Genomic DNA, 25,736 nt, shown 5'->3' with positions numbered 1-25,736 from the left:
TAGTAAGGGAAAATTAACCACCTTGTCCCACTCCTCATGGCAATTATGGCTTTACCTCGCCTCGTGCAGGACATCTAGCTCTCCCAGCTACCCATGCAAGGCCAGCCTTTTCTCCAAGACCCTCAGGTTAATTTCTTTCTAGGCAGCATAAGAAGGGAAGGAGGAGAGCAGAGAGGCTACAAGGGGTTTTGGGGCAAAGGAAAGACACGAGAGACACCAGCGTCAGGCCAAAGTTCCTCTTCTGAGACATAAGATAGTATTAATTTGCTGCGTTGCAGAATGAGAAATGTCACCTTCAGAGGTGATCTGACAATCACAAAAGTAAATTACATAGAGGAAAAAAAATAAAAGAGATGAGCGTCTGTGAATATTCATGAGCAAGTCAAAACCCCCAAATTAACAAGGAAATTAATTTCCAAACTGATTAGTCTGCCAACTCCTTTTATTTAAATAAATCAACAATTGCCTTCATGTGACTGCTGCTAAGAACAGAGCTAATCCTGGCTCCTCACAGGAGGAAGTTTTGCATTGCCTGGGATAACCATTGTCCCAGCACCTTTTTGGGCAAGGCAGGCACTACTCTTGGCCACCAGATTTCCTTTTGCCCAACGCTCTGGATATTGTGGTTTCATGATCACCCTAGCCAACCTAAACGCTGGCTGCTACAGCTGTGTGCTCCCTGGTCCCACCCTCTTACTCATGCTGGCTCTGAAGAGCTGTTTCAGCAGGCCAAGCTGGCACAAATCTCATATAACAATTAAAAAAAAAAAAAAAAAAGTTTTTTCTTAAGTCAGAGTACTGAAACAGCTCAGCCAAATGCCTGGCGAGTAGTAACATAAGTGAGAAGGGAACCTAATATAACCCGGAAGGTACCTCCAGTGCCAAAGTTAGTCCTGCTGCACATGGTGGAATGAAGCAGATTATATCCAAAAGTCTCTCAACACCTGAATTACAAGAGTCTAGGACAGGGTAGGGCTGCAATAGCCAGCTTGGTTTCATGATTATGTGGAACTTCTCCAATTCAAGGTGCACTGCATTCTCCAGGAACAGCCTCATGCCTCATCCCGTGCCATCACCAAGGCTTGAAGGATGTGCTACTGCCTTGTGTGCAGCCAAGCACGCTGCACAGCAACAAGAGCAACCTATCTGGGCCTAATCTGAGAAACCACATCATCAAACTGTGAGCTGCCATCCCCCAGCGTCAAGTTATGAATAATAACGAAGAAAAAAAAAAGCGTATAGGTGCGGTTATGCTGCGTACAACTGCAGAAAGGGGGTTACTCTGCCTCCTTTAAGCCTGGCCTTGCCCTTCTGTCCGCTACAGCACTGATGTGGCTAAGGCGCTCCGATTCGCAAAGCTGGCAGAAAACAGCCCTGCTGCAAGGCGGGCTGCGTGCCAGCGCCACGAGCCCGGAGCCGTGCCAGAGCCGGCGCAACTGCGGGGCACGGCCCACACGGCGACAGGCGGCCTTCTGACCCGGTCACCGGCGAAGCGCAGGCTCTGGCGCCCGGCCCAGCGCGACAGGTCGGCCGACATGGCCCGGGGCGGGGGGCGGCGGGCTGCCCCGAGCCGCGCAGAAGAGACGCCCGGCGCCGGCCACCGACGGCTGGCCCGGACGAAAGTAGGTGAGGGCGCGTGGACGGGAGCCCGGCGGAGGGGCGGGACCGTTCATGAATATTCATATTTCTTATGAATATTCACGAGGGCCGCGCTCCCGCACGGCGCACGTCACGTCGGGGAGGCCTCCTGGGCCGGAAACGGTCTCAACGCCGGGCTGGGGAGCGCCGCGCGCCGCCACAGCTACTTCCGCCCTCCCCGCAACCCGGGTTCTCCGCTCGCCAGCACCCGTGCTTCCGGTAGGCGCGCGCCCACCTCTGCCCCCCGCTTCCGGCCCAGCCGCCCGCCCACCGCACTCCCGCCGCCGGGAAGCCGACCCGGGCCGGCGGCTGCCGCCGCTCCGCCTCTTTTTCAAGAGAAGCCGTCGATGACGCCGTTCCGCTCCGCTCGGCGCCCCGGAAGAGCTGAGTCGCGCTCCGCCTCTTGATCCGGAAGCGCCTCGCCGCTCCTCTTTCCGGTGAGGAGGCCGCCGCCGGAGTCGGGGTTGGGGTCGCCGCTGGGGGGTGGTGCTCGGTAATGCGGCGGGTGCGGGGCCGGGGGGGCCCGGGGAAGCGGCACTTCCGGCGTCGAGGCGCTCCGGAAGCGGAAACGGTGGCGGGCCGCCTGTCTGTCCGCTCGCTCGTCCGTCTGTCCGTCCCGGTGGCGGGGCCCTGCGGGGGGAGGTGGGTGCGGGCCTCTCCGATCCCGGCCGGTGCCCGCGGGGAGCCCCGCGCCGCCCATGGCCCGTCCCCGGGGGGCTGCAAGCGAGGGGCGGCCCGCGTCATGGGGGCCTCCGAGCAGCCCCGTAACCCTGGCGGTTTGTTTGCAGAGACGGCCCTGGAAGGAGGAGCGATGCAAGAGGAGGGAGAGTGAGAGGGGTAAGCAGCGCCTGCAGAGCGCCCGGGGCTTGAGGGCGCGCAGAGCCGGGGGGAGGAGGGAGGACCGCGGGACGGGGCCTCGGGGTCAGGAGTGGGAGAGGGGATGGGGCTGGTGGGGTGCCGGGCGATTCCTCGCCAGGCAGAGGCTTTTGCCCGGGTCTCGTCGGCCGGGGTGATGGCTGCCCCTGTGTCCGGTACGGCACCAGTGTTGCTGTAGCTGTGGTGTGTGGGCTGGGGGCCTGGGATTCAGGGTTTGCCCGTTCTCTTTGGGGTGTTCTTGATGTACATCTGCATGTGCTTGTTCTAAAGGCGTAGCAGTGCTTGAATTTGTTGGTACTGAGGAGCTTAGGAGAAGCACTTTGGCATTTGGTCCCATATCCTGTGTGGCCTTCAGCATCTATAGTATTTTGCAGTGGTTGAGCCCAAAAGCTCACTCTTACTGGCCAAAGGTATTGGGCAGACAGAGAATGACAATTTAAATAATTGTTTTGTCAGAAGAAGGCTCTACGCTACGTATAAATAAATGCTGAGTATCTGGAGAATAAAGGAAACTACATTAAAGTCAATCTCTAAATATCTGCATATCCAACCTTGATTGTACCTTCCAGAAACACAGCCTCTGCCTCACCGTTTACTTGCACGTGCTTTTTATCTGTGTGTTTGTGATTAAAGTGATGACCTGCAAAGAAGTATAAGCCCAGCCCATTAAGTATGCAATTTTGTGAAGTTCTCTAAGATATAAAACTTCAGTTTCCTTGTCCCTTGTGAGTTCTCTGGTTCACTCAGTTGTTTATTTGGTGCATGTACATTTGTGGCTTGTACACAGAAGGTGTTTTTGGTTTATATCAGGAGGGTACATTGACATCTGTCTGATACTAGACTGGTGAATAGGAAGAAGGTCCCATCTCTGGCCCGTTTGTGGAAGCTGGGATGATGAAGGCACTGCAGTGGGAACGTGCTGTGGTACAGGGTTGAAGCTCCAGCCCATGTGGGATAGTTATAGAGCAATTGGAAGGGTTGCGTGCAGAGTTCTGGTAAAGTAAGTGTGAGTGGTGTTAAAGTGGGGGCTATGAATAGGGGTGCATGTTTTCAAAATGTCCTTTAGCCTAAAAGTGGGATAGGGGAGGGACATCTGTGGGTATTAGAATGGTAGTTTGGTAGAGGAATCTTATCTTTGTTTTCTCCCTTTGGAAGATTGGCTTGCTAGTGAGATTGCATGACAGCTTTGACTCTTACACTGTTTCTCCTTTTTCTTCACATTCTTGTAACTTCATTACATCTCAGTCTTTCAAGCCAAGTCCTTTGAGTCCCAATATCTGCTCAAGCATAAACACTGCTGGATGGGAAGAAGGATTGTTAGAGAGTTTAGTGGAAACAGCGTAGTCATCTTCTGAGAATCAATGAGAACTTCTTCGGTTGGTTTTTGTGTTGTTTTGTTGTTTGTTTGGTTTTTTTCTTGGTGTGTGGGCTTTTTTGTTTGTTTTGTTTTCTTTTGTTTCTGTAAATAAGCAAACAAAAGATGGGTGCTTCATGAAGGTCTGGCAGGAACTAGATAGAAACAGGAGGCCACTGAGTGCCACCCATCTGTGCTCATTTGGATTTTACAGTCTGAAGATGGAGGTGTCTTTCATGCTTTATGCTCCTTAAGTAAGAAAGTTGATGTGAGATTTTTCTTGAAATTGATGTCCTTGCATTTTACTGCTGAAGTTTACAGTTGAGTCTGAGGGATTCAAGACTCAACAATTACAAAGTTTATTTTAAAAAAATGTGATTACTATATGAGACTTTATTTTTACGTAATCAGGTTTGCTTAGGGTTGGCTTTTTTTTTTTTTCTTTAGCTGAGCAAATAGGAGCTTACTTATTTAAAACAACAACGAAAGTCCTTTACATTCCAACCAAAAAAACCTTCTTGATTCAGGTGGCGCTCAGTTGCCAAGGAAGGCCTTATCCTCTACGTGTATTTTTTCTTTCTATGGAAGCAAATGGTCGTGTAGTTAAGTTAGGTGTTATGTACATGGAGCCTTGTTGTTGACAGAATACATAGTTAATTTCTCTCAGAAAAAGAAGCAAAGGAAAGATATGTCCCCCATTGGATTTTGATTGAATTGCTGCAGTGTAAATCCAGAGTAATTCAGTCAGGCGGCTAGCAGTGTGTCTGCATGCCACTGATGCAAGGTAAATAAATCATCCCTAAGTGTGTTTATTGGTTGATTTGTAGTGAGTGAGTGAGGCAGGAATACTTGGCTTTGCTGTTGCGTGAGCAATTCATAAAAACAAAATTAACAGGTAATTTGGTTCATTTAAATACTGCTTCTCTACGTAGAGGAAAATTATCTCTGCGTTTTGGCTCATACACAGCAATTCCACATGTATTTATTCTGTCCTAATGTACTTCTGGAAAGTGTTTCATGCTTCTTGGGGCATGTTCCTTAGTTTATCTGATGACTGAGATAGGTCCTTCAGAAACAATATTTACTCGTTAATTAGTCTACTGCCACATCGTAACAGAAATAGGACTGATACAATTTGCAGATAGCTGCAAACCTGTGGTGTTTGCTTTATCTAAGCAGCTTGCTGTGCCAGATGTGATGTTCACTGAGCACAGCTTTTATTGCATTTATTTTACCTGCCAATTTTGCCGTATTTGTTCAGGAACAGGCACATCTACTCCAGAAAATACTGTTTTGTGAATCTCTTAGTTTTTCAATAGCATCTACAGAGCGTTGCAAATTTCTCTTGATAATGATATTACACAGAGGAATGACAGGATTAGTTTAGAAAGAACAGAAAAATAGATTCTTTCAGCTAGGTGATCCTAAAGAGATGAAGCCTCTATCCTCAGAGGACTATCTTCTGGTGTCTAACTTGTCCATGGAGAGCTGAGATTGAGCAGTGGGCACTAGACTGGGGGCAGAATCCTACAGATTCTTGTCCTGGAGACAGGACTGCAACAGGCAACAGAGAGCCCTGACACGATACCTCTTGGGAATACCTCAATACCTCAGGAGCAGGGTAGTCAGGTTGTTTCCCTGCTCTGTGGTCTTGCTGGATGAAGGAGGTGGATCTTGTCTGTCAGGATTGAGTGACATTTCTGGTTTTCTTATAAGAGTGGGGCTGGAGTGGTCAGAGCAGAGGGCAGCGGGAAGTTAGGAGCCTTGAGTTTTACTGCTTGGTCTTCTGTGGCTGTCTGTTATCTTGGGCAAGTCTGTTTCCCTCTCTCTGCCTGTCCTTCTTCCTGTACAACATGCTGCTAATGTGCCCTTGCTGCACATCCTTAGTGAGCTGGGGTGGAGGGACAGGCAGGGTCCAGAATTTTCACTGCTTTTGGGGTCAGGATGGTTGTGACAGTGAAAAACGGTTTTCAGCTGTATTTGCTAGGTTGCACGTGCACAGACTTGATCTTTTATGCCATGTACTTGGGTGGATGGTAGTTGGGGAATATTAGAGGTATTTTGGGTGAGGTGTAGTCATTGTTATTTTTATTTTGCATGGAGGACTATTAGGCAAGAAGTATGGGCCTAAGTCTGTGGGAATAGCAGATAACTTTTTCCCTGAAAATAACAGGATTTGGGTAGATAGCTCAAAAGTGGGGAGCGACTGCTTAAGTGAGAAAGGGGAGATTAAGGAACTGTCACAGCATTAGACTGAGACAGTTCCCTATTGGAGTCATTTTGGGTTTAATATTCCTTTTCTGTGTGTGTGTGTGCGTCTGTCTCTGTCTTCCTTCTCCTCCATTCCTCTTCCCTTCCCCCTTCCTGTTCCCCACTGTGCCCAGCTAGGATGGAAGAATCTCATTTCAACTCCTCTCCGTACTTCTGGCCAGCAGTGCCCACAGTTTCGGGACAGGTAAGATCTTTTGTCTTTCAACCCATTTTGCTGATGTTGCTTCACATTAGAAGTTCGTGAATGATGCATGTTTCTGTTGCTATTCTTGCTCAGCCAACTGCTGGAAGAGGCTGTACCCCAGTATTCTAAAAGCTGTTCTTCCCACCTGTTTAGATTGACAACACCATGTTTATTAACAAGATGAAGGAGCAGCTATTGCCCACAGAGAAGGGCTGCAGCCTTGCTCCCCCCCACTACCCTGCCTTGCTGACAGTGCCCACCTCAGTGGCTCTACCCACTGGCATTGCAATGGACTCTGACACCAAGCCGGAGCAGCTGACACCACACAGCCAAGCCCCTGTGACTCAGAACATCACCGTGGTGCCAGTGCAGTCTGCTGGGCTCATGACAGCAGGTAGGGAACTCTGCAACAGGAGGATGCCAGGATGTATGTAACACAGGATTCTGGAGAATCCTCTTGGGACTTATCCCGAGCATTTTTGATGGTTAGACTGCCTTGCCCCTAAGCACTGTTTCACTGTGAATCTCTAGGAAGTCTATTCATCTATCCTCTGTACTGATGTTTGACTTTTAGCTGTGAAGAGTGGGAATGTTTTAGAAGACCAGCTTAACCTCTCCGTTTTAAATGTAGATCTATAAAGCTGTGGGATGAGGAGGTCATTAGAAATATAATACTTGACCTGCATCTTTGTTTTCAGGTCCTGGTCTCGTGATAACTTCTCCATCAGGCTCACTGGTGACCACAGCCTCCTCTGCACAAACCTTTCCCATCTCAGCTCCCATGATCGTCTCTGCACTACCCCCTGGCTCCCAGGCAGCCCTCCAGGTGGTGCCTGATCTGACCAAGAAGGGGACAACCACCCTCTCCGAAGGTGGGGGGGGGGGCGGGGGTGGGGGAGTTGCCCCCAAACCACCTCGGGGCCGGAAGAAGAAACGATTGCAGGAATCGGGGCTGCCAGAGATGAGCGACCCCTTTGTGCTGTCAAACGAGGATGATGAGGACCAGCACAAGGATGGCAAGACATACAGGTGGGGAGCAGGGTTAAACCATGATTGTTACATTGCATGGGGTTGGGGATATATTCAGCTCTTTGGAGGGTTACGTGGGGGTGGGAGAGATCTTTGCCTCTTCCTTGTAGAGTCCCTGAATAGAGAAACTCTTAGCTGCAGAGAGGGTAGAGTTTTCTTGATAATTTGGAATGTTTGCAAGCTGGTAGATTGACCCCAAACTAAGCATCTTCTTTGTAGTGGACAACCTAAGTTTTCTAAACATATGCATGTTAGTATTGCTTGGTTAGTTAATGTTAGCTCTTTCAGAGGCTGAGCCATAGCCTTGATGCTGCAGCTGGGTAGTGTGGCTGGCACACTGCAGAGTGCAGTACTGTCAGGTGCACCCGGAACACTTCTGGTGTGGTTGAGAGTCCTAGTGTACCTGAATGACCCTGAATGAGGACTCCAATCTGTCCAGTATAAATTCTCCGTACTGGAGGAACACAGCTGGAAGTGAATTGTGGTGATAGCATCTGTCCTGCGTGCATTGCCCCATGTGCTGTCTTACTGTTTCAGCATTCCCAACAAAACAGGAAAAAAGTTCTGTTCTGAATTAGATGTAAGGGTGTCACTGAGCCCAAAAGTTATTCGATAGGAGGGGAGAGCGTTCTGAGCCTTGAGGTTGGGTTTCTGAGCTTGGAGGGATGTGGCTTAAGGAACTTTTATGAGTGAGTGCTGGGAAAGGGAGAGAGGTTAACTAGGAGAAAGTAGTTAAAGCATAGGGTAATAAGGAGCACGACATTTTTGAGAACGTGGCAGCTGGACAGAGCAGATGAGTGCTAGGGTGGGAATGTGATGGTCAGTGTTGGTTGGGAAGCAGGAGCAAGTATGGGTATTTAGTGATGTGTGAAGGCTGGTTAAGGTCAGTGAGTCAAAGTAGTAGCCAGATGAAAGCAGAAATATGTGATTCGTAGCTCATCTCACTTCCCTACTATGTGTATGTGAATTCTTCTCAGTTTCCCTTTTGCCATCCTAGGCCCTCTTTTGTTTTTTGGGGTTTTTTTTTTGGTACCAGTTTAGTTACATTTCTGGAAGTAAGTCATAAGAATATGAAGGCACCTCCACAGAATCCATCCCAGACTCTTGTTTTCATTTTTAATTACAGCATTTTTAAAATGTTTACATTTTTAAATCAATACAGTTAAATGGCTACAAAACTAGAGCTTGGAACAGTCCTTTTGTTCCCTTACCCAATGTCCCAGTTTTTCCCCTTTGAAAATACAGTCGGCGTATGGTGAAGAGGGGTGGGAGTGTTAGGTAGCTTGCTATTTTTAAGTCCACCATTTATTTTGGGCCCTAGCCACAATTCCACACTACTCAAGCTGCTTACAGTCTGGGTTGCTAATTAGGTTGTTAGATATGTATTTACAGGGGACACAATTGGCAATGAACGTTAGAATTAAAGCTGAACCAAAGCTTTAATTATAGCTCCTTGTTTACATGTAAGTTTGGAAAAAAATGCCAATGACCATGTGGAGTGACTCAGCAGAAACTTTATGAATGCCCATAGTCTTGTAACTGATCATGGAAAAGAGTTTGCAGGAAAAAAAAAAGCCCCACACAAATAGGTTTATATGTAGGAACATGTAACCAGGAATATCTTCACGTTTAGTCTGCCTCTGTCTCTTCTTCCAGTTCCCATTCCAAGACAAACTTCCTCTGAGCAGTATTAAGGTGCAAGATAGCCAAATTGATTATTTATTGAAGACCACCAAGAGGTCTCTTCTTTGTCTGACGCTTTCCATGTGCAAGTCTGGAACTAAAAAGAATTGTTCAAAAATAAAGGAAAATGAGTACTCTTGTAGCTGTGGGAAGATCTTTGTACATAACATCCATAGGTTAAAACTTCTGAGAACTCCTGGGTTCCTTTGCTGTTCTAGATTATAATGATTTGGGTAGTTGCCATTACTGCAGTACGCAGACATATTCTAGCTGGTTTAGGATTACGTGGGAGGTTTTTCTGAACTTGCTCCCTTCTGGGCTGAAGGAGTTGCTTGTGGTACACATGCTGGCATTTGTGTGATTTCATTGACTCTTATCCTGATACGCTAAGGACAGTACAGTCTAGTCAGATGCCTGGAAGGAGTTGTACTATATTGATCAATCTGACTTTTTTTTTTTTTTTAATCTCCATGAGCTCTTTTGTCACGGGTGTCTGAGCAGGTGGCTAATTTCCCTAATTCCTGACTCCTGGTGTATTAGTGAAGAAGGAGCAAGGCCTTGAAGGAGCGGCACCGCAGGCAGGCTTTGAAGGTGATCAAGTGTTGCAGATCAGCCCATTGAATGTAGCGATTCCTGCTCCAGCAAATGGCGGATGTTTTGCTGCCATCTCTTGAAGTGAATTAGTCTGCTGTGGCATTAGTGCAACAATCTTTTAGCACTAGGTTTTTCTTTGTAAGAAAAGGCGTGAGGCTTTTACTGATGATGCTGTTGCTTGCAGATCTTGCACATCTAGCCTTAGGATTAGTCTGGCAAGAGTCCTTGTTCTGCTTTGTGGTATTAGAAGAGCGCTTGTACCTGCAGGGGACAAGCATCTAAACCAGTTCTGTGAAGCATTTTCCATCATGAATAATGTCATTTCAGACTTGTCTGGATTCATTGTCAGCTCGTTGCTAATATCTCCTGACATCATGGTAGAATTTACTTCTTTTTCCTGCAGAAAAAGAGATCAGCATCAAGAATGTTTCTGCTAAGATGCTGTCAGTGTGTGAAGCACATGATTTCTAATCAGAACTTTAAAAGAAAGGGCATAGATCCTGGAGACAGTGGTATTTCTCAGTACTGTTTTGGTGTGTGTTCAAATGCACTTCTTAAAGCTTCTGGTGTGATGTATAGACGAGGTGGTTGAAATGGTTCAGTCTCTCTGCTTCAGATCATCAGTTTTCTCTATCAAACAGTTCTCTGAATAGTTTGATCTTGCATTTACTAGAGGAAGAAAGCTGTTTATCAGCACTAACAAACTTAATGTTTAAGTGTGGCTTTATAATGGCTAGGACAAACAATAGTTTTTTGTCTGGGATGGTTTTGTAGACTCTGCTTTTGAACAGAAGACACAAGTAGAAAAGTTGTAGGCATTAGAAGGACTGTTACACTGTAGTCATAGAGCTCTCTGTTTCCCACCTTCATTGGTAAGTTTCCTTACTTTCACTGGGCTGAAGGCAGTTTCAGTTTGGGAGACAATAACCAGCTAAGAGACGTAAGCTTGTGAAGTGTGTCCAGGGAGAGAAAATGTACAGAAGCCTCAGAAGTCTTGGCAAGAAGCAGAGACAAGCTGTAAAATGGGAAAAATCTGGATGGTGGAAATTAGGAATGTAAGGGGAGCCAGTGGCTTGAATACAACAGGTGGTGGGCATGTCCTTTTTTTCAGCCCTTTTTTTTTGGCCCTACACTGAATTTAGTGTTGCTGTTTGACTTTCCCATGTGGTGATGATTTTGTTGTTGTTTTTTAACAGATTTGAAATCTGATGGTAATGGCTTTCATAAGCCATGTCTGCCTGAAAATTTGGTCAAGTTGTAAATTTTGAAAATTATCTGTTAAGCATGCTCTGAGATGCTGTATACTTTAGTAGTTGAAATATGCAAAGATTATTGTATCATCTTTGTTGGTATTTGAGGTTTGCATGAATCCAGGCCCTGACCAGACTGTTTGTCTCCACAGAAGAACTAAATAGGCTCTGACCTCTCTGTGTTTATATGAGGCTGTACTATGTGTGTGCTGTCTATACTGTGATAAGCGTCTCCTAGATTAGTGCTGAAGAGCCACGCTTTCCTTTCCTTCAGTCACAGCCCTCATTCTGCTTCAGAAGGGAATCTTTGTGCTCAGAGTTGGCAGGAGCCTCCCCCTCTAGCAGGTGCAGTGGCAAGGTGGAAGAAGGCAGTGCTTGATTCAAACGTGGTGGAGACAGGAGTGAGATATGGCTAGGGCTTGGAGCTGATTGAAGTCTGGAAGCTTGATAAGGCAGAGATGGGATTCAGAAAAGAGGAGAGAGGAAAGAGCCTCGCAAACTAGAGGATGTGATGGAGAGCCTATTTGCAAGGTTATCAAAAAGCTAGGGAGGGTCAAGACTGAAACAGGAAGAAAGGCAGATCTACGAGGAGCTGGAAAATGAAGGAGGTACCTTGAATTAACAGAACAGATGGGGAAAAGAGCATGGTATGTGGACAGACAAATAGAAGTGTGGGGGAGAGGAGATAAATGTTAATGAACAGGGAAGAGTCATGGCAACTGAGGATGAGGAGGCTGGGGCATATGGGAAAAGAGCCTGGGGCTGGATCTTGGTGCAGGAGAGACGGGATTGCAACAGGATGGAAGGGTACAGGCAAAGGAGAAATAGAGATTGAAGTATGGGGCAGAAAATTTGACCACATTCCCTCCAAAGCCTAGAAATATTAAATCCAGTATTACTAAATTTTGCCACGTTTCTGCTGTCAGCACTAGTTAGTATATAACCTCCTCTGGCAAAGAGCCTCACCCCCCTCTAATGCTAGCAAAAGACAACAAACTGCTATTAATATCATTTATTGTCCTAGCTGTGGTGGCAGTCTGTGCAGAGGTTCTTAAGATTGCTGTTGACCAATGTGGGTGTCAGTGTGATGCCACATGTTGGAATTTCTGTCTGCTTTTTTTAACAAGTAGTTCCGTGAGCAGCGGAACTAATGAAGCCTGGTTTCCAGCGGCTCTCTCCTGTGTGGATTCTCTGATGTCTAATCAAGGGTGAGCTTACTAGCCTTTCCATCAGCAGGGGGCTCCAAGAGGGTCTCTTATCTTTTCCAGCTGCATATTTTTCTGACACTTGTTGTGACTTGAAAATTCTTACCCCTTTTTCGGATTTGGTTAAAATTGGCTTATACTTTCAAAGTTCTAAGGAGGACAGGTGCACATGTACTTCTTTATATACACACTGTTTGTACCGTAAGCTTTGCTTTGTATATGAGTACTGTGTCTGAAGGTTAGAAATGGTAATTAAGACTGACCATGTGTCTCGGGATATAATAAGGAGAAAACCTGGATATGGTAAGTTCTCTCCCTTCTATTATGGTGTTTTAACTACATGTTTGCATGTGCACGTGTTCTCATTGTAGTTCATCATAGTGCAAAGTAAAAAGAACAGGAAGGGTTCTGGAGTCACGAGTTTTAATTTTAGTGCATTTTACTTGCTTGTCAGTGCGTGCAAGGGAATGACGGAGTCAGTAACTGTTTCAACTGGAGAGAGAGAACATCAAATCTCTTACGTCACGCATCTGTCTGCGTGGTCACATCTTAATTTGACCCTATTGAGTCAGTGCTCTTTTCTACCATCCTTGTTTATGTGTTTACAGTTATAGTGTACTTTATAGCCTGTCAGAGTCCTGAATATTTACTTAGGAAAAAGGAACAGTATAAAAATCAAAACGGCATGGGGTTGTGGAGTTGAGAAGGATGATTTCTGGAAGGCAATTGGCTGCTAACATGAAGAACTTGTAGGCTGTTTGGCATGATTTTAATAGTGTATCTTACACTATTTAGGCCACGTTGTGCAAATACAAGTTAGGTCACATCTGGTGTTCCCAAAACCGTAATCCCTTCTCAAGTGTCATTGAATAGTCCTCTGTTACATGTTGCATCCTTTTTAGCTTTGCAGAAGGGTAGTATCTTACAGCTACGGTGCAGAAGTCTCATAGGGGCTGTGATTTAAATGTATGTACTGTCAGGTTCCTTTAAAGGGAAATCAACGTTTGCAGATACTGGGTTAGCCACTCAGAGTTAGTGGGTATATCTTACTAGTTGTTTTTTTCATTCCTGTCTTTTGTCACTTCCTACTGCTAGGGGAAAAGAAATGGATGCTGTGGGGACAGATGAGTGTGGAATGCTGATACTTGTGTGTGGCTCCAACAGAGGAGTGATTCTGCCTTCTGAGGTTGGAATTGCACTCGCTTGACAAGGCTGATGCCGTATGCATCACAGTGGTGATGAAGAATCCTGACCACTTGCTTGTTAAGTATCTACTGTGCAACATAATAAGGACGCAGTTCTGTGAAGCAGTCAATAAAGCTGTATCAGAATATGTGACTGAACTGCAGAGCCAAATTACGGTGACACAGATGACCTTACTTCTGGTTCCAAATTTATTAGTGTTTCTTATGGGGCTTTTGTTTTTTTTTTAATTTAGCACTGGATATTATCGTGATCCTAGGAAATACCTTATCGTATTTTATTGCTTTGCTAGTTGTTTATTCTAATGGCTACTGATTTCAGAAATAGATAGAGGTCTTAAGCCTGATGTCATTCAGTGGTTTTAGAGGTCAACAAAATCTTTTGACAATGTACAGGTAGAAGCAATTGCTGGTAGATAGTTGTGGTTTTTTTTTGTTTTTTCTTTTTTGTTTTTTTTTTTAAGACCAAGTTTTATGTGGCTGTTAAACTTGAGCTGTTCAAGCAAAATGTGGTTTTAGTACAGCCCAATGTAAGACTTAGTTTCTTGGTTAATACAGCCTGGCCTCTCCAGCAGAGTCAGGGATTGAGACCTAGATGTTCAGGCACAATTTAAAACAATAATGTAGGCCTGGATAGAATTGGAGTCAGGAGCTGGACTCAAAGATCCTTCTGGTAGGTCTATTCCAACTCGGAATATTAATTCTAGGAAGTGTGTTATTGGTTGCAGTTGAACATCTTTAATCAAAAGAATAAATAATGTGAATAATGGGGAAACAGTGTCCTGGAAAGCAGTGCAGAAGACTTCTAGAAATTAAATGACATCATGTGAGTTCCCAGTGTGAGGCTCTGACAAAAGATGGTAAATGCAGTTGCTGAAAGCATAAATAACAAGGTATTTAAAGGAAGACAGGCAATTAGGGAAGCACGCTGAAATGCTACAAAATTCTGGGTCTGACATTTTTTTTTTTTTTCTAAGAACATTTGGAAATATTGACAGAATGCAGGAATCACCTCTGAGTCTGAGGACTGGAGAAATGCTATATGATGAGAGCATTTAAAAATAGTCACTGCTTTGCCAGGACAATGGTGCATGTTTGTTTTCTGTAGTCTTACCATGATACCAAGTAATGGAGGGTCTGTGGAAATAAGTCTATGAAGATCTCTGTGTAATTAGCAGATTTGATAGTATGCATGTCAATAGTCTGAATTGGCAAATGGACGCAGGAGTACAATTGTTACAAGGTTGCATTTGGCATTCATATACTTTTATTTAGGTCTTATACAAGTTTTCTGGCCTTGTATCTTAAATATTTTATCTCCTTTCCCTTGCCTCTTACAAAATATTAGTGGGGAAATGTTTAATTCAGCTTTAAAATATTGGATAATTTGAAGGTTAAATCAGCATTTCTTATGCACTGTGCATCCATTATTATGCTATGATTGCATTAGTTACTTCATTAACTCTGCACTGCAAAGGCAGTAAATTTCTTTCCTTACTAAATATCTGTTGACTCAGGAAGCCTAAACTTAACTAGTTTAACTTCTGGCCTTTCTGATCTGATCTGTTGTTTTAAGTTCTTATTATTTTTAACTTGTGATCTCGTATTTGAAGTCTAGCAGAAGGAGCAAGGGCTCAGTTAAATTTGAAGATGAATCTCAGTAGGAAATTGAATTCTGAAAGTCATGTAAAAGCTTACAGTTTTCACAACTGTGACACTAGTTAATTAATCACTTGATTGAAAAATGCTGTTAATCCATGGTAGGCAAATTTTACTCTGAGATGGTATTTCAGATGTTATTTTCTCTCATAACAGCATCTGATGAATGAAGCGAAACATTCTATGAGAAGTAGAAAAACGTGGCACTGTGTGCCTCAGAGTTGTAGTCTAGCTCTTACAAGCATAATTTTGTTTGTGACTCATCATGATGACTTTCATATGGGAGCAGAATTAGAATTATGTATCCAACTTTTACTGGCATTTCATGATTTTTTTGAGGGTGTTAGTCTTACCATGCACATATTCTTTTCATCTCGCTTTCTTTCTGTAGATTCCCTATAAAAAGAAAAGATTATAAACATTGTAAGGCGTTACTTCTGTTCCCTAGTATACTGATGAGTATAAAACTAACTATTTATATGGAGAAGTGCACCTCTGCATTATTAAGAGTTTATTCTCTGAGGCTAAATTTGCAGAGCCATAACAAACAGTCGTAGGATATTTTGTTACACTCTCAATGGGAATACTGCATTCATTTCTGTTACTTGCTTTCAGAATGCAGTGGAAGTAATAGTAGCTCAGAAGCACAATGGGGAGAAAAGGTTAAAAATGCATATTAACAAAAAAGATGAATTATTTCATGTAGCGCTGCATCCATGCTTAGCAAACAGCACTCCCTACTTTTCCTCTTCCCACCAAGGAGAATTTCAATGAAGTAGAATACTGAAACACTGCAAGTATCAGATGCGATGTCCTCATTACCCGTATGGATTTAACATTTTTTTTTAATCCATATTTCCCCACCAGAGGACTGACTGCATCCTCCCCTTTAATATTAGATGTAGTCTGAGGCAAAATGCAAAGCTGTTAATTAAATAGACCATTTGTTCCCATGAAAATGCCTGCAACCGCATAATGCAAAACTCTTAAAATGCAGCTGTTTGCTGTATTCCAGGGCCTTTTCAACTCATAAGGCTAATGAATTTGTTAAATGCTACATAACATTCTTGTCCTCTCTGGGCTGATGCTAGTTGGATTATTGGAAAATGAGTCCATATATATGAAATATATTTTCATATTGTTTTAAAAACAATTTGGAGACCTCTACAGCTGCTAAATGCAGACAAATGCGGTTGGGTTTTTTTTGTTGTTGTTTTATCTTCTGAGGTTTGGAGGGGTTTTTTTTGTTTGTTTTGTATGTGGGTGTGGGATCTCTTGGTTTTGCTGTTTTTCCTCACATTGAGATTTATCTTTCATTCTTATGCAGGTTCCAGGGAGATTTTATCAAAATGGAGAAGAACATTGTTTCTCTGCATCAAAGTTTATTCTAGGGAATTTCTGACCTGAAGGCAGATACCTGACAAAGAAAATAAGTAAAGGAATTGCTGCGCAGATGTTTCGGACAATAAACTAGATGGCTTTATTGTCATTAGATACTTAGTGGGTGGGAGTGCTTAGACATAGTAAAGTTCATTAATTTTTTTCAAAAAAGAATGGGATGTTTAAAATATATGGTCATATACAGCAGAGAAGATATCAGTTCCCAGGACTGTATGTACACTAGAGCTAAATGTCTAGAAAAGTAGTACACTTGGACAGGTAGCTGAATTCTAACAATAGTAATTGTAGGAGCCAAGTGATTGAGAACATAATACAGCCTCTGAATGTTGTTCCAAAGATGTATTATTCTCATGGTTGAAATGATCCTGTTTCTTCTTGGGTTTTTCTAACATGTACTGTCGGCTATTGTATCTTATGATACTTTTCTTTATTAAGAAAGATCATTAACCAAACCCATAATAATTTCTATTTTTTTCCCTACATAGATTTAAATGGATACTAACCACGCTGTCTTTTAACCTTTCCTCCAAGCCTAGATAGACTGGGCTCAGTGAATCTTTACTGTGAAGTAGAATCTTCCACATACCGTGATTCTAAAATTCTCTGAACTTATCTGGATATTTCAGTAATTGTTGACTATTTAGTCTTCAGCATTAGATAAGCTGTTGCAAGAATAGTTGCACAATTCGTATCTACAAATATGATACCTGCTGTTCCTCTTTGATTCAGTTAGCCATACTAGCACAGTGTCGCACTGGAAGCTTGTTCTCAATTGAATGATTCCTCACTTGAGTAATATTGCAGAGCAGAATTCAACAGAGAGTACTGGCAATAAGCATCCACTGAAAAGGAGCTCGATAAAGTCATGCATGAGGTTATGGCTTAATTCCTTGCATTAGCAAGGCACTGGACTTGGAGCTTGGAGATACTTTTCAGTTCAGTGTTCACTTTACAGTTCTTTTTAGCACTTCTACTTTCAGGAATGCAATTCTCATTCTCTAAATATGACTTGATAATTGTGGAGTGCCCATGCTGTCTTCAAGTCTAGCTTTAAATTTTTCATAAAGTCTAGAGCAAGCTGGACAAGTGTTTAGAGATGCTTGGGTTTGTAAACCAAAACCTGCTTTTTTTCTAAAAGGTGATCTTGATGTTCTTTCTTGCTCCTTGCATCTCAAATAGACCTAGGGGATGAACAATTTGCTTCTATTTGTTGATGCTAGAAAGGATGGTTGTGTGTGTGTGAGGGACGAATTTAAGTTAAACACATTCTTATGTGTGTTGTGTTCAGTTGTGCAGTTAGAAGGAGGTAAGAGAAAGATGAAGGCAGAAAATGTGGAAACAACTGTTAGAGATGATAAGGAATTTAAAGGAATGGTGATAAATAAGAAAAATGTTATGGCAGATGTGTGGTAGAGTGCTTGCTGGGAGGCATGTCTTCCACTTAAGTGGCTCAAAATCAAGCTGTGGCTTGGAAGGGCCTGTGGAAGTTGAGGTAGGTTCTGGATAAATATTGCCTACATTACGTGTGCTAATTAGACCACATGCTTCATAAAGGCTTCTGGCTCCAACATAAATAGCCATTGTAGTAAAGGTAATGAAGTATTCTCCTAGGAGGAGGAGAAACACTTGAATGTAGGAAGGAGCAGGATAAACTCTCTGTTGTTTGTAATAACTTCAGAGACTTTTGTCACTGAGCAATTTCTTAAATGCTTGTAAAACTTAAGGAAATTCTCAGGCGCAAAAACATAATTAACACAGCATAACAGGTTGAACAGAGGTCTCGTAGGTGGAATTTTTCCCTCGGGTGTGACCCTGGAAGTTCCAAGTGCAGGTTCCATTTTGTCTTGTTTAATTGAGAAGTCTGCAAGTGGAAAAACTTAGTTCAGAGAAACCTTAACTCTGCCACTTGTTGGCATGCACTTTTGAGGGAAGATAAAAACCTCCAGTAACTTGGATGTAGTCTCTAGTCTGTCACTTTATTAACCACAAACTCTTTTACCACCTTTAATTTTATAAGAGTACAATCTTCTCTTAACCTGGTATTATAGTGGAGGAATGTTTTTTAACATCGGCATCCATTGGAGATAGTTGCCCGCTGCTTCTCCCTATTCAAAGAGTCTGTGTTATCAAACATGCTTCTGATCATTGTGGGAACAGATGGGTCCAAACTCCCAGACAAAACATTTCAAAACATCACTGAGATAGAAACAGTGAAAGCCAATTAGACCAGTGAAATATCTGATTTGATATGCAGAACATCTTTTGAGACTCACTAGGAAGGCAGCACTGTTGTTACTTCCAGCATTGTCTTCATAAACGTGTCTTCTCCAAAAATGGGAGCAGAATTAAATGGTTTTGTCATAACTGCTGCTGCAGACTTTGCAGTACATGGAATTAACTTTTATAATGAGGATGAACGTTAACCTGGGATTTTCAGGTTTTCCAACTTTTTTTGGCTGAAATAAATAATAGATGAACAAAATGTTTTTTGTCTGGGAGTTGTTGTTCCTGTCCCCTTCAGATTGCTGTAGAAAAATTTCCAAAGTGCTGCCCTGTCTTCCTTGTAAGCGCAATAAATTAATCTCTTTGATTCTCCCAAGACCTTCACTTGTATGGCTGCAAAGTACAGTTTGGTCTCTTCTGCCAGTTCCTAGCTTAAGTTTGTTCCTCTGGGACTGGAGCACTTGCAGCTGAGCACAATGTCCCAGGTGAAACCTCCCCAGAACCTCATAGTAAGAAAATATCCCTTATTCACTCAGTGTGGATCAGCCCTTCCAGTTAGAGTTGATAGATATTGGGGCTTGCCCCCATATGACACTCTCTCTTCCCCTCACCCCGGTCCCAGGTGCCGGATGTGTTCGCTGACCTTCTACTCCAAGTCGGAGATGCAGATCCACTCCAAGTCCCATACGGAGACAAAGCCACACAAGTGTCCTCACTGCTCCAAGAGCTTCGCCAACAGCTCCTACCTGGCCCAGCACATTCGCATCCACTCAGGGGCCAAGCCCTACACGTGCAGCTACTGCCAGAAGGCCTTCCGCCAGCTCTCCCACCTGCAGCAGCACACACGGTAAGGGCCAGAGAGGCTGGGGGCCTTCAGCACTGCATGTTGCTGTCATCCCAGCATGCTGTGAGTGGGCACCCTCAGTGGGTGACTACTTGGGGAGACCTTGCTGGTTTCCGTGGGCTGGTCACATCTCAGACACAGTCAACCAGCAGTCGTGGTATCTGACACGTTAAGACCTGTTGCTTGCTATGAGGGGCTGGGTGTGTGCAGAGGTTAATGTTACTTACTCTGAGGGGTGTGTGCAATGGAACAACGTCATCTGACAAAAGGTAGGGCTGGTTTTCCCAGCACTAGAGTAAAGTACACATAGAAGATCTGTTCCCTGTCACCCCAGCATAGTTCTGCCAAACAACTCAATCCAGGCTTGCAGCCCCCTGTTATTTCAGCCATAGGCTTTCCACACACGGCTCTGCCAGTGCCCCTCAGTCCAAACTCTATAGTTTCTCTCTCTGGATCCTCCCCCGGTGCGGACAGACCACGGGCTCTTGAATCCAAGGGGAGCACGGTTTGAGGCTGAGTCAGCTCATGCCATATTGGAGTTCCTCTGTGTAGCAGATAGTGGTGCTGTCCCACCCCCTTTGTGCCCTCATTCCGTCACCACTAGCCAGATGGCGGTCGTGTCCAACTGCTGCTGCTCCTCCTCCTCTTCGGCAGGATCCACTCCAAGCTCCACACGGCGATTGTCAAGCCGCACAAGTGTCCTCACTGCTCCAAGAGCTTCGCCAACACATCCTACCTGGCCCAGCACCTCCGCATCCACTCGGGGGCCAAGCCCTACACCTGCCGCTACTGCCAGAAGGCCTTCCGCCAGCTCTCCCACCTGCAGCAGCACACACGGTAAGGGCCAGAGGAGGCTGGGGGCCTGGCCCTGGCCCCCCCGCGCTGCCGGCATGCACCTGTGGAGCACACGCGCGCCAAGCATGCGGGGGGCGGGCGGGGGATGCGACCGGCTGCACACACAGGAGGAGGTGGCCCAGCAGAGTGGACGGAATGGAGACTGCGCAGGAGACGCTGACCACGGCAGGGCAGAAGCGGGCATGTGCTATCCCTGGGGATCCTTGGTCTGGCACCGCGGGGGGTACAGAGAGAGAGCAATAGAGTGAGAGGCATTGGCCATAGGGGATCCCAGCCCGGTTCTTCGGGGGTTGGACTGAGTGTGTGGAAGCTTGTCCTGGCATTGCAGGGGGACAGGGGCATGAACACGTTTCCCTGATAACATAAGGGGTGAACTTTTGGAGTGTGTATCCTGAGAAGGAGCAGAGCTACTTTCTTGATACCGTGGAAGCAGGAGAATGGATTCCTCTTGGTTCTCCTGAGCTTGAGGCAGGGAGCCTTGGCCCCCAGACTCCTAACCACCCATTCTTAGGTGGCCCATGTGCCAAGCTGGCCACCCATTCATAAAGTCTTACTCCTCAGTCCTAGACACATTCTGAACTCTGCTTGACTGCATGCATTTTCTAACTTCTAGCTGGACACAGGAGCTGGGCAGAGCTCTCTTTGTCCAGATAGAACAGCAACAGGAGGCAGCATCATCCCTACCCTTGCTCTCCTGAGTGGCTGTGAGATTTGATCACAGCATCAGGCCCTGGCAGTCCGCCTTGCCTGTCTATTCACTGCTTCCCGTTTGTGCTCTTCCTCCTTGACAGTATCCACACTGGGGACCGACCCTACAAATGCGCTCACCCTGGTTGTGAAAAGGCTTTCACGCAGCTTTCCAACTTGCAGGTAAGAGGCTGGGCATGTCCTGTTCAACAGCGTGGGTGGCAAATACAGCTGTCAAGGAGGAGGAGGTGGAGAAATTGGGGCAGCTGGGAGGAAAGTGAAAGAGTATAGAAATACTATTGAAGTGCTGGATAGGGAAGAGATCCATGGCTTTTGTGGCACTAGTGATCCAAATAAGTCACAAAAACAGTTGCATCCTGTAAAATGATGAACTTGACTTGAATGTGGTCACACCTTAGTAACATTCTTCCCATCTGTTCTGCAGTTTTCTAACATAGCTGGGGCGGGCAATACATTTTCTAAATATTATGAGTGGAATTAAATCTCAGTATCTGTTTTTTTTATTGTTGTTTGTTTTACAGTAGAGTTAGTGTAAGAATAGAGATTTAGGGAAGCAAAGGTAATATGTCCTGTTGTAGTATTGAGGAGGAAGGGAAGGGTGAAAAATGCAAATGGCAAAATGCCTCTGATCAGTTAAGGAAGATCTTGCTTTGACAGTTGGTAGATATGGGGAGTCAGTGTGAAGAGAGGCAGGAGAGAAGAAGGGCAGGAAAAGACTGAAAGAGTTGCATTGAGACTGAGAAGATGGATGCTGTGGAGAGTTAGGAGACTGCTCTCCAAATGGGTAGAAGGGCTGAGAAAATAAGGAATCTGTGGGGAAGATGCAGTGGGCTGGAGTGGAAAGTACCGTGTTCTGTGCTAGGAGCCGGGTGTACCTAGCTCAGCATACTGGGTCCTGGGGGACTCAGAGCCTGGCTGGAAGGGAGTGTTAGAGGTAAAGCCATCTCCAGTATTAATATTCACCTCTTTCTCTGCACTTACTTTCTCTTTCCTCTGCCCTGCTGCCATCCCCCAGTCCCACAGACGGCAGCACAACAAAGACAAACCTTTCAAGTGCCACAACTGCCACCGTGCATACACAGATGCTGCCTCACTGGAGGTACACCTGGCTACACACACAGTGAAACATGCCAAGGTCTATACCTGCTCCATCTGCAGCCGGGCCTACACCTCGGTGAGTGTTGGCTCCTTGAGAGGTAACGGAAGTGGGAACACTTCCCCGGGGAGCAGGTTCTGTGGAAGCAGCGCCATGAGCTGTTGTATCCCTCCCTGCTCCTTTTTTTTTTTTTTTTTTTTTTGTGAGTCATCCCCATCTGTCATGCAGTTCTTCCCATTGCAGGAGACGTACCTGATGAAGCACATGCGGAAACACAACATCCCTGATCCACAGCAGCAGGTGGTTCAGGCCCAAGCCCAGGCCTCTCAGCAGCAGCAGCACTTCCAGCCACAGGGAGGTGGGGCAGCGGGGGGCCCTTCTGGAGACACTAATCAACCCAATCCTCCCCCTCAGTGCTCCTTTGACCTGACTCCTTACAAGACTTCAGAGCATCATAAGGACATCTGCCTCACTGTCAGCACCAGCGCCATCCAAGTGGAGCACCTCTCCAGCTCCTAGAGAGACCTCAAGCCAGGGAGCTGAAAGCCTCTTGTGCATAGCCTGCGCCCAGGGGCACCGCTTGTGTGGTGGCCCTCCTCGTGCAACAGTCTCCGGCCTCTCCTCCTGCAACAGCCTCTTCTGGCCGTGTAACCCTGTTCATGGCAGCCCCTTGAATAACAGCCTTTATCAAGGGGGTGCTCCTTCTGTGCAACAACCTGCCTGGTAGGAGGATGCTTCCTTGTGCAAGAGCTCCTTTCCTGTGCTGGGATCACTTCCTCATGCAAGAGCCCCTCCTTTAAAACCCAAAGAAAGGCCTCTGTTTTGCCTTCTCTCACTGTAGGATGCGTATGAAGGGGTGGGGAGGTGTTGAGACATGCGTGGTGAATGGAATGGAGTCCTAGTATGTACAGGGGCTTGGACACGCTTTCAGTGGGCCACAGAAGAATGTGGCAGGGTTCACAACTGGATGGTTTCTTTTTTTTGTTTTTTTTTTTTGAGGATTTCCTTGAGTGTCTAAGAGGGAAATATCCATTCCTGTTCCTCCTGCTTGTGAAAGGGAGGAGGGGTCAATTGTCCTGCCCCCAGGACTGGATGGGAGAAACCTTCCCAGTGGAAAGTGAGACCAGTGTGGGGGAGAGGTGAGGCATGTTCTCTGGGCTGGACAGGTGCCTGCACTGCCTGGGGGCTATGGAGTATTGCACTCTTTCTTCTCCCCTAGTGGAGAGCAATAGAGAGGAGTCTGTTGGAACTGGCTGCTGCCTCTCCCAGCTATTTGAGCAGTGTAATGGCCAAGGCCCCATAGGAATGTGGGTTCCTGCTCGTTGCTCTTCCTGCCCGTTGTGGATGATGTCCTAGCAGCTTGTACTTCTCCTCTCCCTCCTGCTTCCCCCACCTCCTCAGAAAAGCCTGCAGGCATCAACAACAAACCAAAAAGCAATGGAGGGGAGGGTGAGAGACTGCCAAAATAATCATTGCCCTTCTCTCTACTCCCTTTCTCGCAAGGTGGAACAACAGCAGTTCTGACTCACACCCCCTTGTCCTGCCCCGTTTCCTAAAGGGAAGGAGGAGGAGGAGTAGACCAGTCTTTCAAGGAGCCGGCGGGTGATAGGGAAAGGCTAGCTTCTCTGCTCAGCTCCCACCAGAGTGCTCTCTCAGGCTCCTCTTGCCAAGACGGGCTGGACTCACATGGCAGTGGTGGCCTCTTCTGGACCCTGATCATGGGAGAGAATCCCCAAAAGGTGGACAGTGGAGAGAAAGGGATGAAGATCCCCACAGAGAGACCAATCTAAAGAGAACGGGGAGCCAACAAGAATAAACTGAAGGCCCCGTGAATTTATATATATATACATATATATATATATAAATATCTATTCCCCACCCCTGGCCCGCTCTGTCCTTGCTGTAACTGTTTCTATCTCTGTGTTTATAAAACGCATTATCCTGGCAAATTTTTATTTTCAATCTTCGTTTGTTTTTCCCTCTTTGTCTTCTCTTCTCCTTCCCTTTTGGTTTGTTTATTTGTTTGTTTTAATTTTTTTTTTTTTTTTTTTTGGTCCACATGACTATGGTCTTGTGTATCACTTCTTAGTTTCTTTGGGTCGTGGAGGCTGACTCAAATGAAAAGGCAAGGGAAAAAAGCATGTGTTGGGATTTAAAATACCCACTCAGAGCCTATAGTTTCAGATTTCTGTATGAACAAACAGAAGGAGCTTTTTTTTTTTTTTTTTAAAATCACCTTGTGTAGAAATAAACTGGTGTAAAAGGCTCCTCAGAGGTGCTACTGCAAGCACCCTGCCCCTGTGCCGTGTGTTCCTTCCCCATGCACCAGACTGCAGCACAAGCATCTTGCTGCTGCAAGCACCGAGCACCGTGAGTAATGCATCCCTGTCTTCAGGCAGCCTTGTGGTTTGCGCAGTGAAAGTTGGAGTTCTGCACCTGTGTAGTCTGTGACAGAGAGTTGCTTCTCTATGTTTAGTCAGCAGGCTTGGCTGCAAGTGGCTGAAGTTTTTTGTAGGTTCACAGATTAGGCTAAAAGAGACTACCTGACTCCTACATTTTACAGGCGACATCTCAAGCTATTTATTCTGCACTGAGCCTCAATAGCTAAGGTGTATTTTAAGTGCATGTTCACAAAATGTATTAGCTTGATTTTGAGGCACAGGGACACAGCAAATCCCTTCCATTGGTAACCTGCTGCAAGGGCTTTGTGTTCTTGCTCTTTAAATATCTAAGTCTGGTTTCTCTTGGATTTGGTTGCCTTTGGCTTCCAGTTCAGATCCACCCCACTGATTTAGAGAACCTTAGAGCTTCCTCCTCTGACCTGGTATTTAAACACTAACATCTCTCAATCTACTTTTTACAAGCTAAATAGAGGGAACTCCTTCAGTCTTCCACTATAAGGGATTTCCTCCTACCTGTGAATTATTCTTATCTTTTATTTTCACATCTTGTCAATTTTTTCTGAATCCTGTAAAAACATTCATTTCTGAATTAAGTGTTCAATCTCCAGTGCCATGGACAAGGTTGCCCTTCCCTTTGCCTTAAGTCTGCAGAGGATTGCATTTTCTCTTTTCTCCAGCATTATACAGGAGCTCATGTTAGCTGCTTATCTGGTGCAATTCCTAAATCATCAGAAATCTCGGCTTCCTATGGTAATCTTTTCCCCTTTCTATAGAGATAGTCCAAGTTCTTATTTCCTGCTTGTTTAATGTGAGACTGTCTCAAAGTCCGTTTTGTTTGACCTGGCTTATAGTGGTCCAGGTCACAAGCCACTTTGCCAGTTTTATCACCCACAAACTGTATCAGTTGTTACTTTTTAACTTTCAGATCCATCTGACCTACACTAACTTGAAAAGCATCATTCAGTGCAACTTTTTATTAGCTTCTTTTTGAGACTTGCAGGCTAGAAGGCATTTCTTAATCCTCTTAGTATGTGATTATGTACAGTAAATCTCTTTGACTTATGGTGCTAGGTCAATGCCTTATGAAAATTTAAGTATGTTGCACCTATGCAGTCCCCTTTGTTAAACCAAACGTATAATGATGTCATCAACGAATGAAACCAGGGTTTCATTCCCCTCCCCCCCCCCCAACTCTGTATTTCATAAATCTTTGGATTGTAGGATTCGTTCTTCACTCGTTCATTCTTCATCTCAACAGTTTT

General features: G+C 45.2%; 1 protein-coding gene across 17 annotated transcripts; it reads left to right on the top strand.

Moving 5' to 3' along the window:
* Positions 1–1,933: 1,933 nt before the first annotated feature.
* On the top strand, positions 1,934–24,338 carry ZNF384 (zinc finger protein 384). Of its 17 annotated transcripts, none has more exons than XM_085235234.1 (12): positions 1,934–2,075; positions 2,427–2,475; positions 3,355–3,514; positions 6,257–6,323; positions 6,477–6,717; positions 7,022–7,352; positions 12,010–12,087; positions 19,192–19,416; positions 20,068–20,250; positions 21,060–21,138; positions 21,992–22,150; positions 22,316–24,338. In XM_085235234.1, exons 3-12 carry the CDS (start codon positions 3,462–3,464, stop codon positions 22,589–22,591), a joined length of 1,692 nt encoding a protein of 563 aa, XP_085091360.1. In that variant the 5' UTR covers positions 1,934–2,075; positions 2,427–2,475; positions 3,355–3,461; the 3' UTR covers positions 22,592–24,338. The 17 variants fall into 17 exon arrangements, with proteins under 17 accessions (XP_085091360.1, XP_085091330.1, XP_085091386.1 ...); XM_085235204.1 differs by having other exon boundaries at positions 12,007–12,087; XM_085235260.1 differs by having other exon boundaries at positions 6,253–6,323; positions 12,007–12,087.
* The last annotated feature ends 1,398 nt before the right edge of the window (positions 24,339–25,736 follow it).

The sequence above is a fragment of the Meleagris gallopavo genome, chromosome 1 (genome assembly GCF_905368555.1).
Source record: "Meleagris gallopavo chromosome 1, MGAL_WU_HG_1.1, whole genome shotgun sequence".
Taxonomy (NCBI): Eukaryota; Metazoa; Chordata; class Aves; order Galliformes; family Phasianidae; genus Meleagris; species Meleagris gallopavo.
Note: the sequence above shows the minus strand (reverse complement) of the source record. Positions and strands in the feature narration are given on the sequence as shown.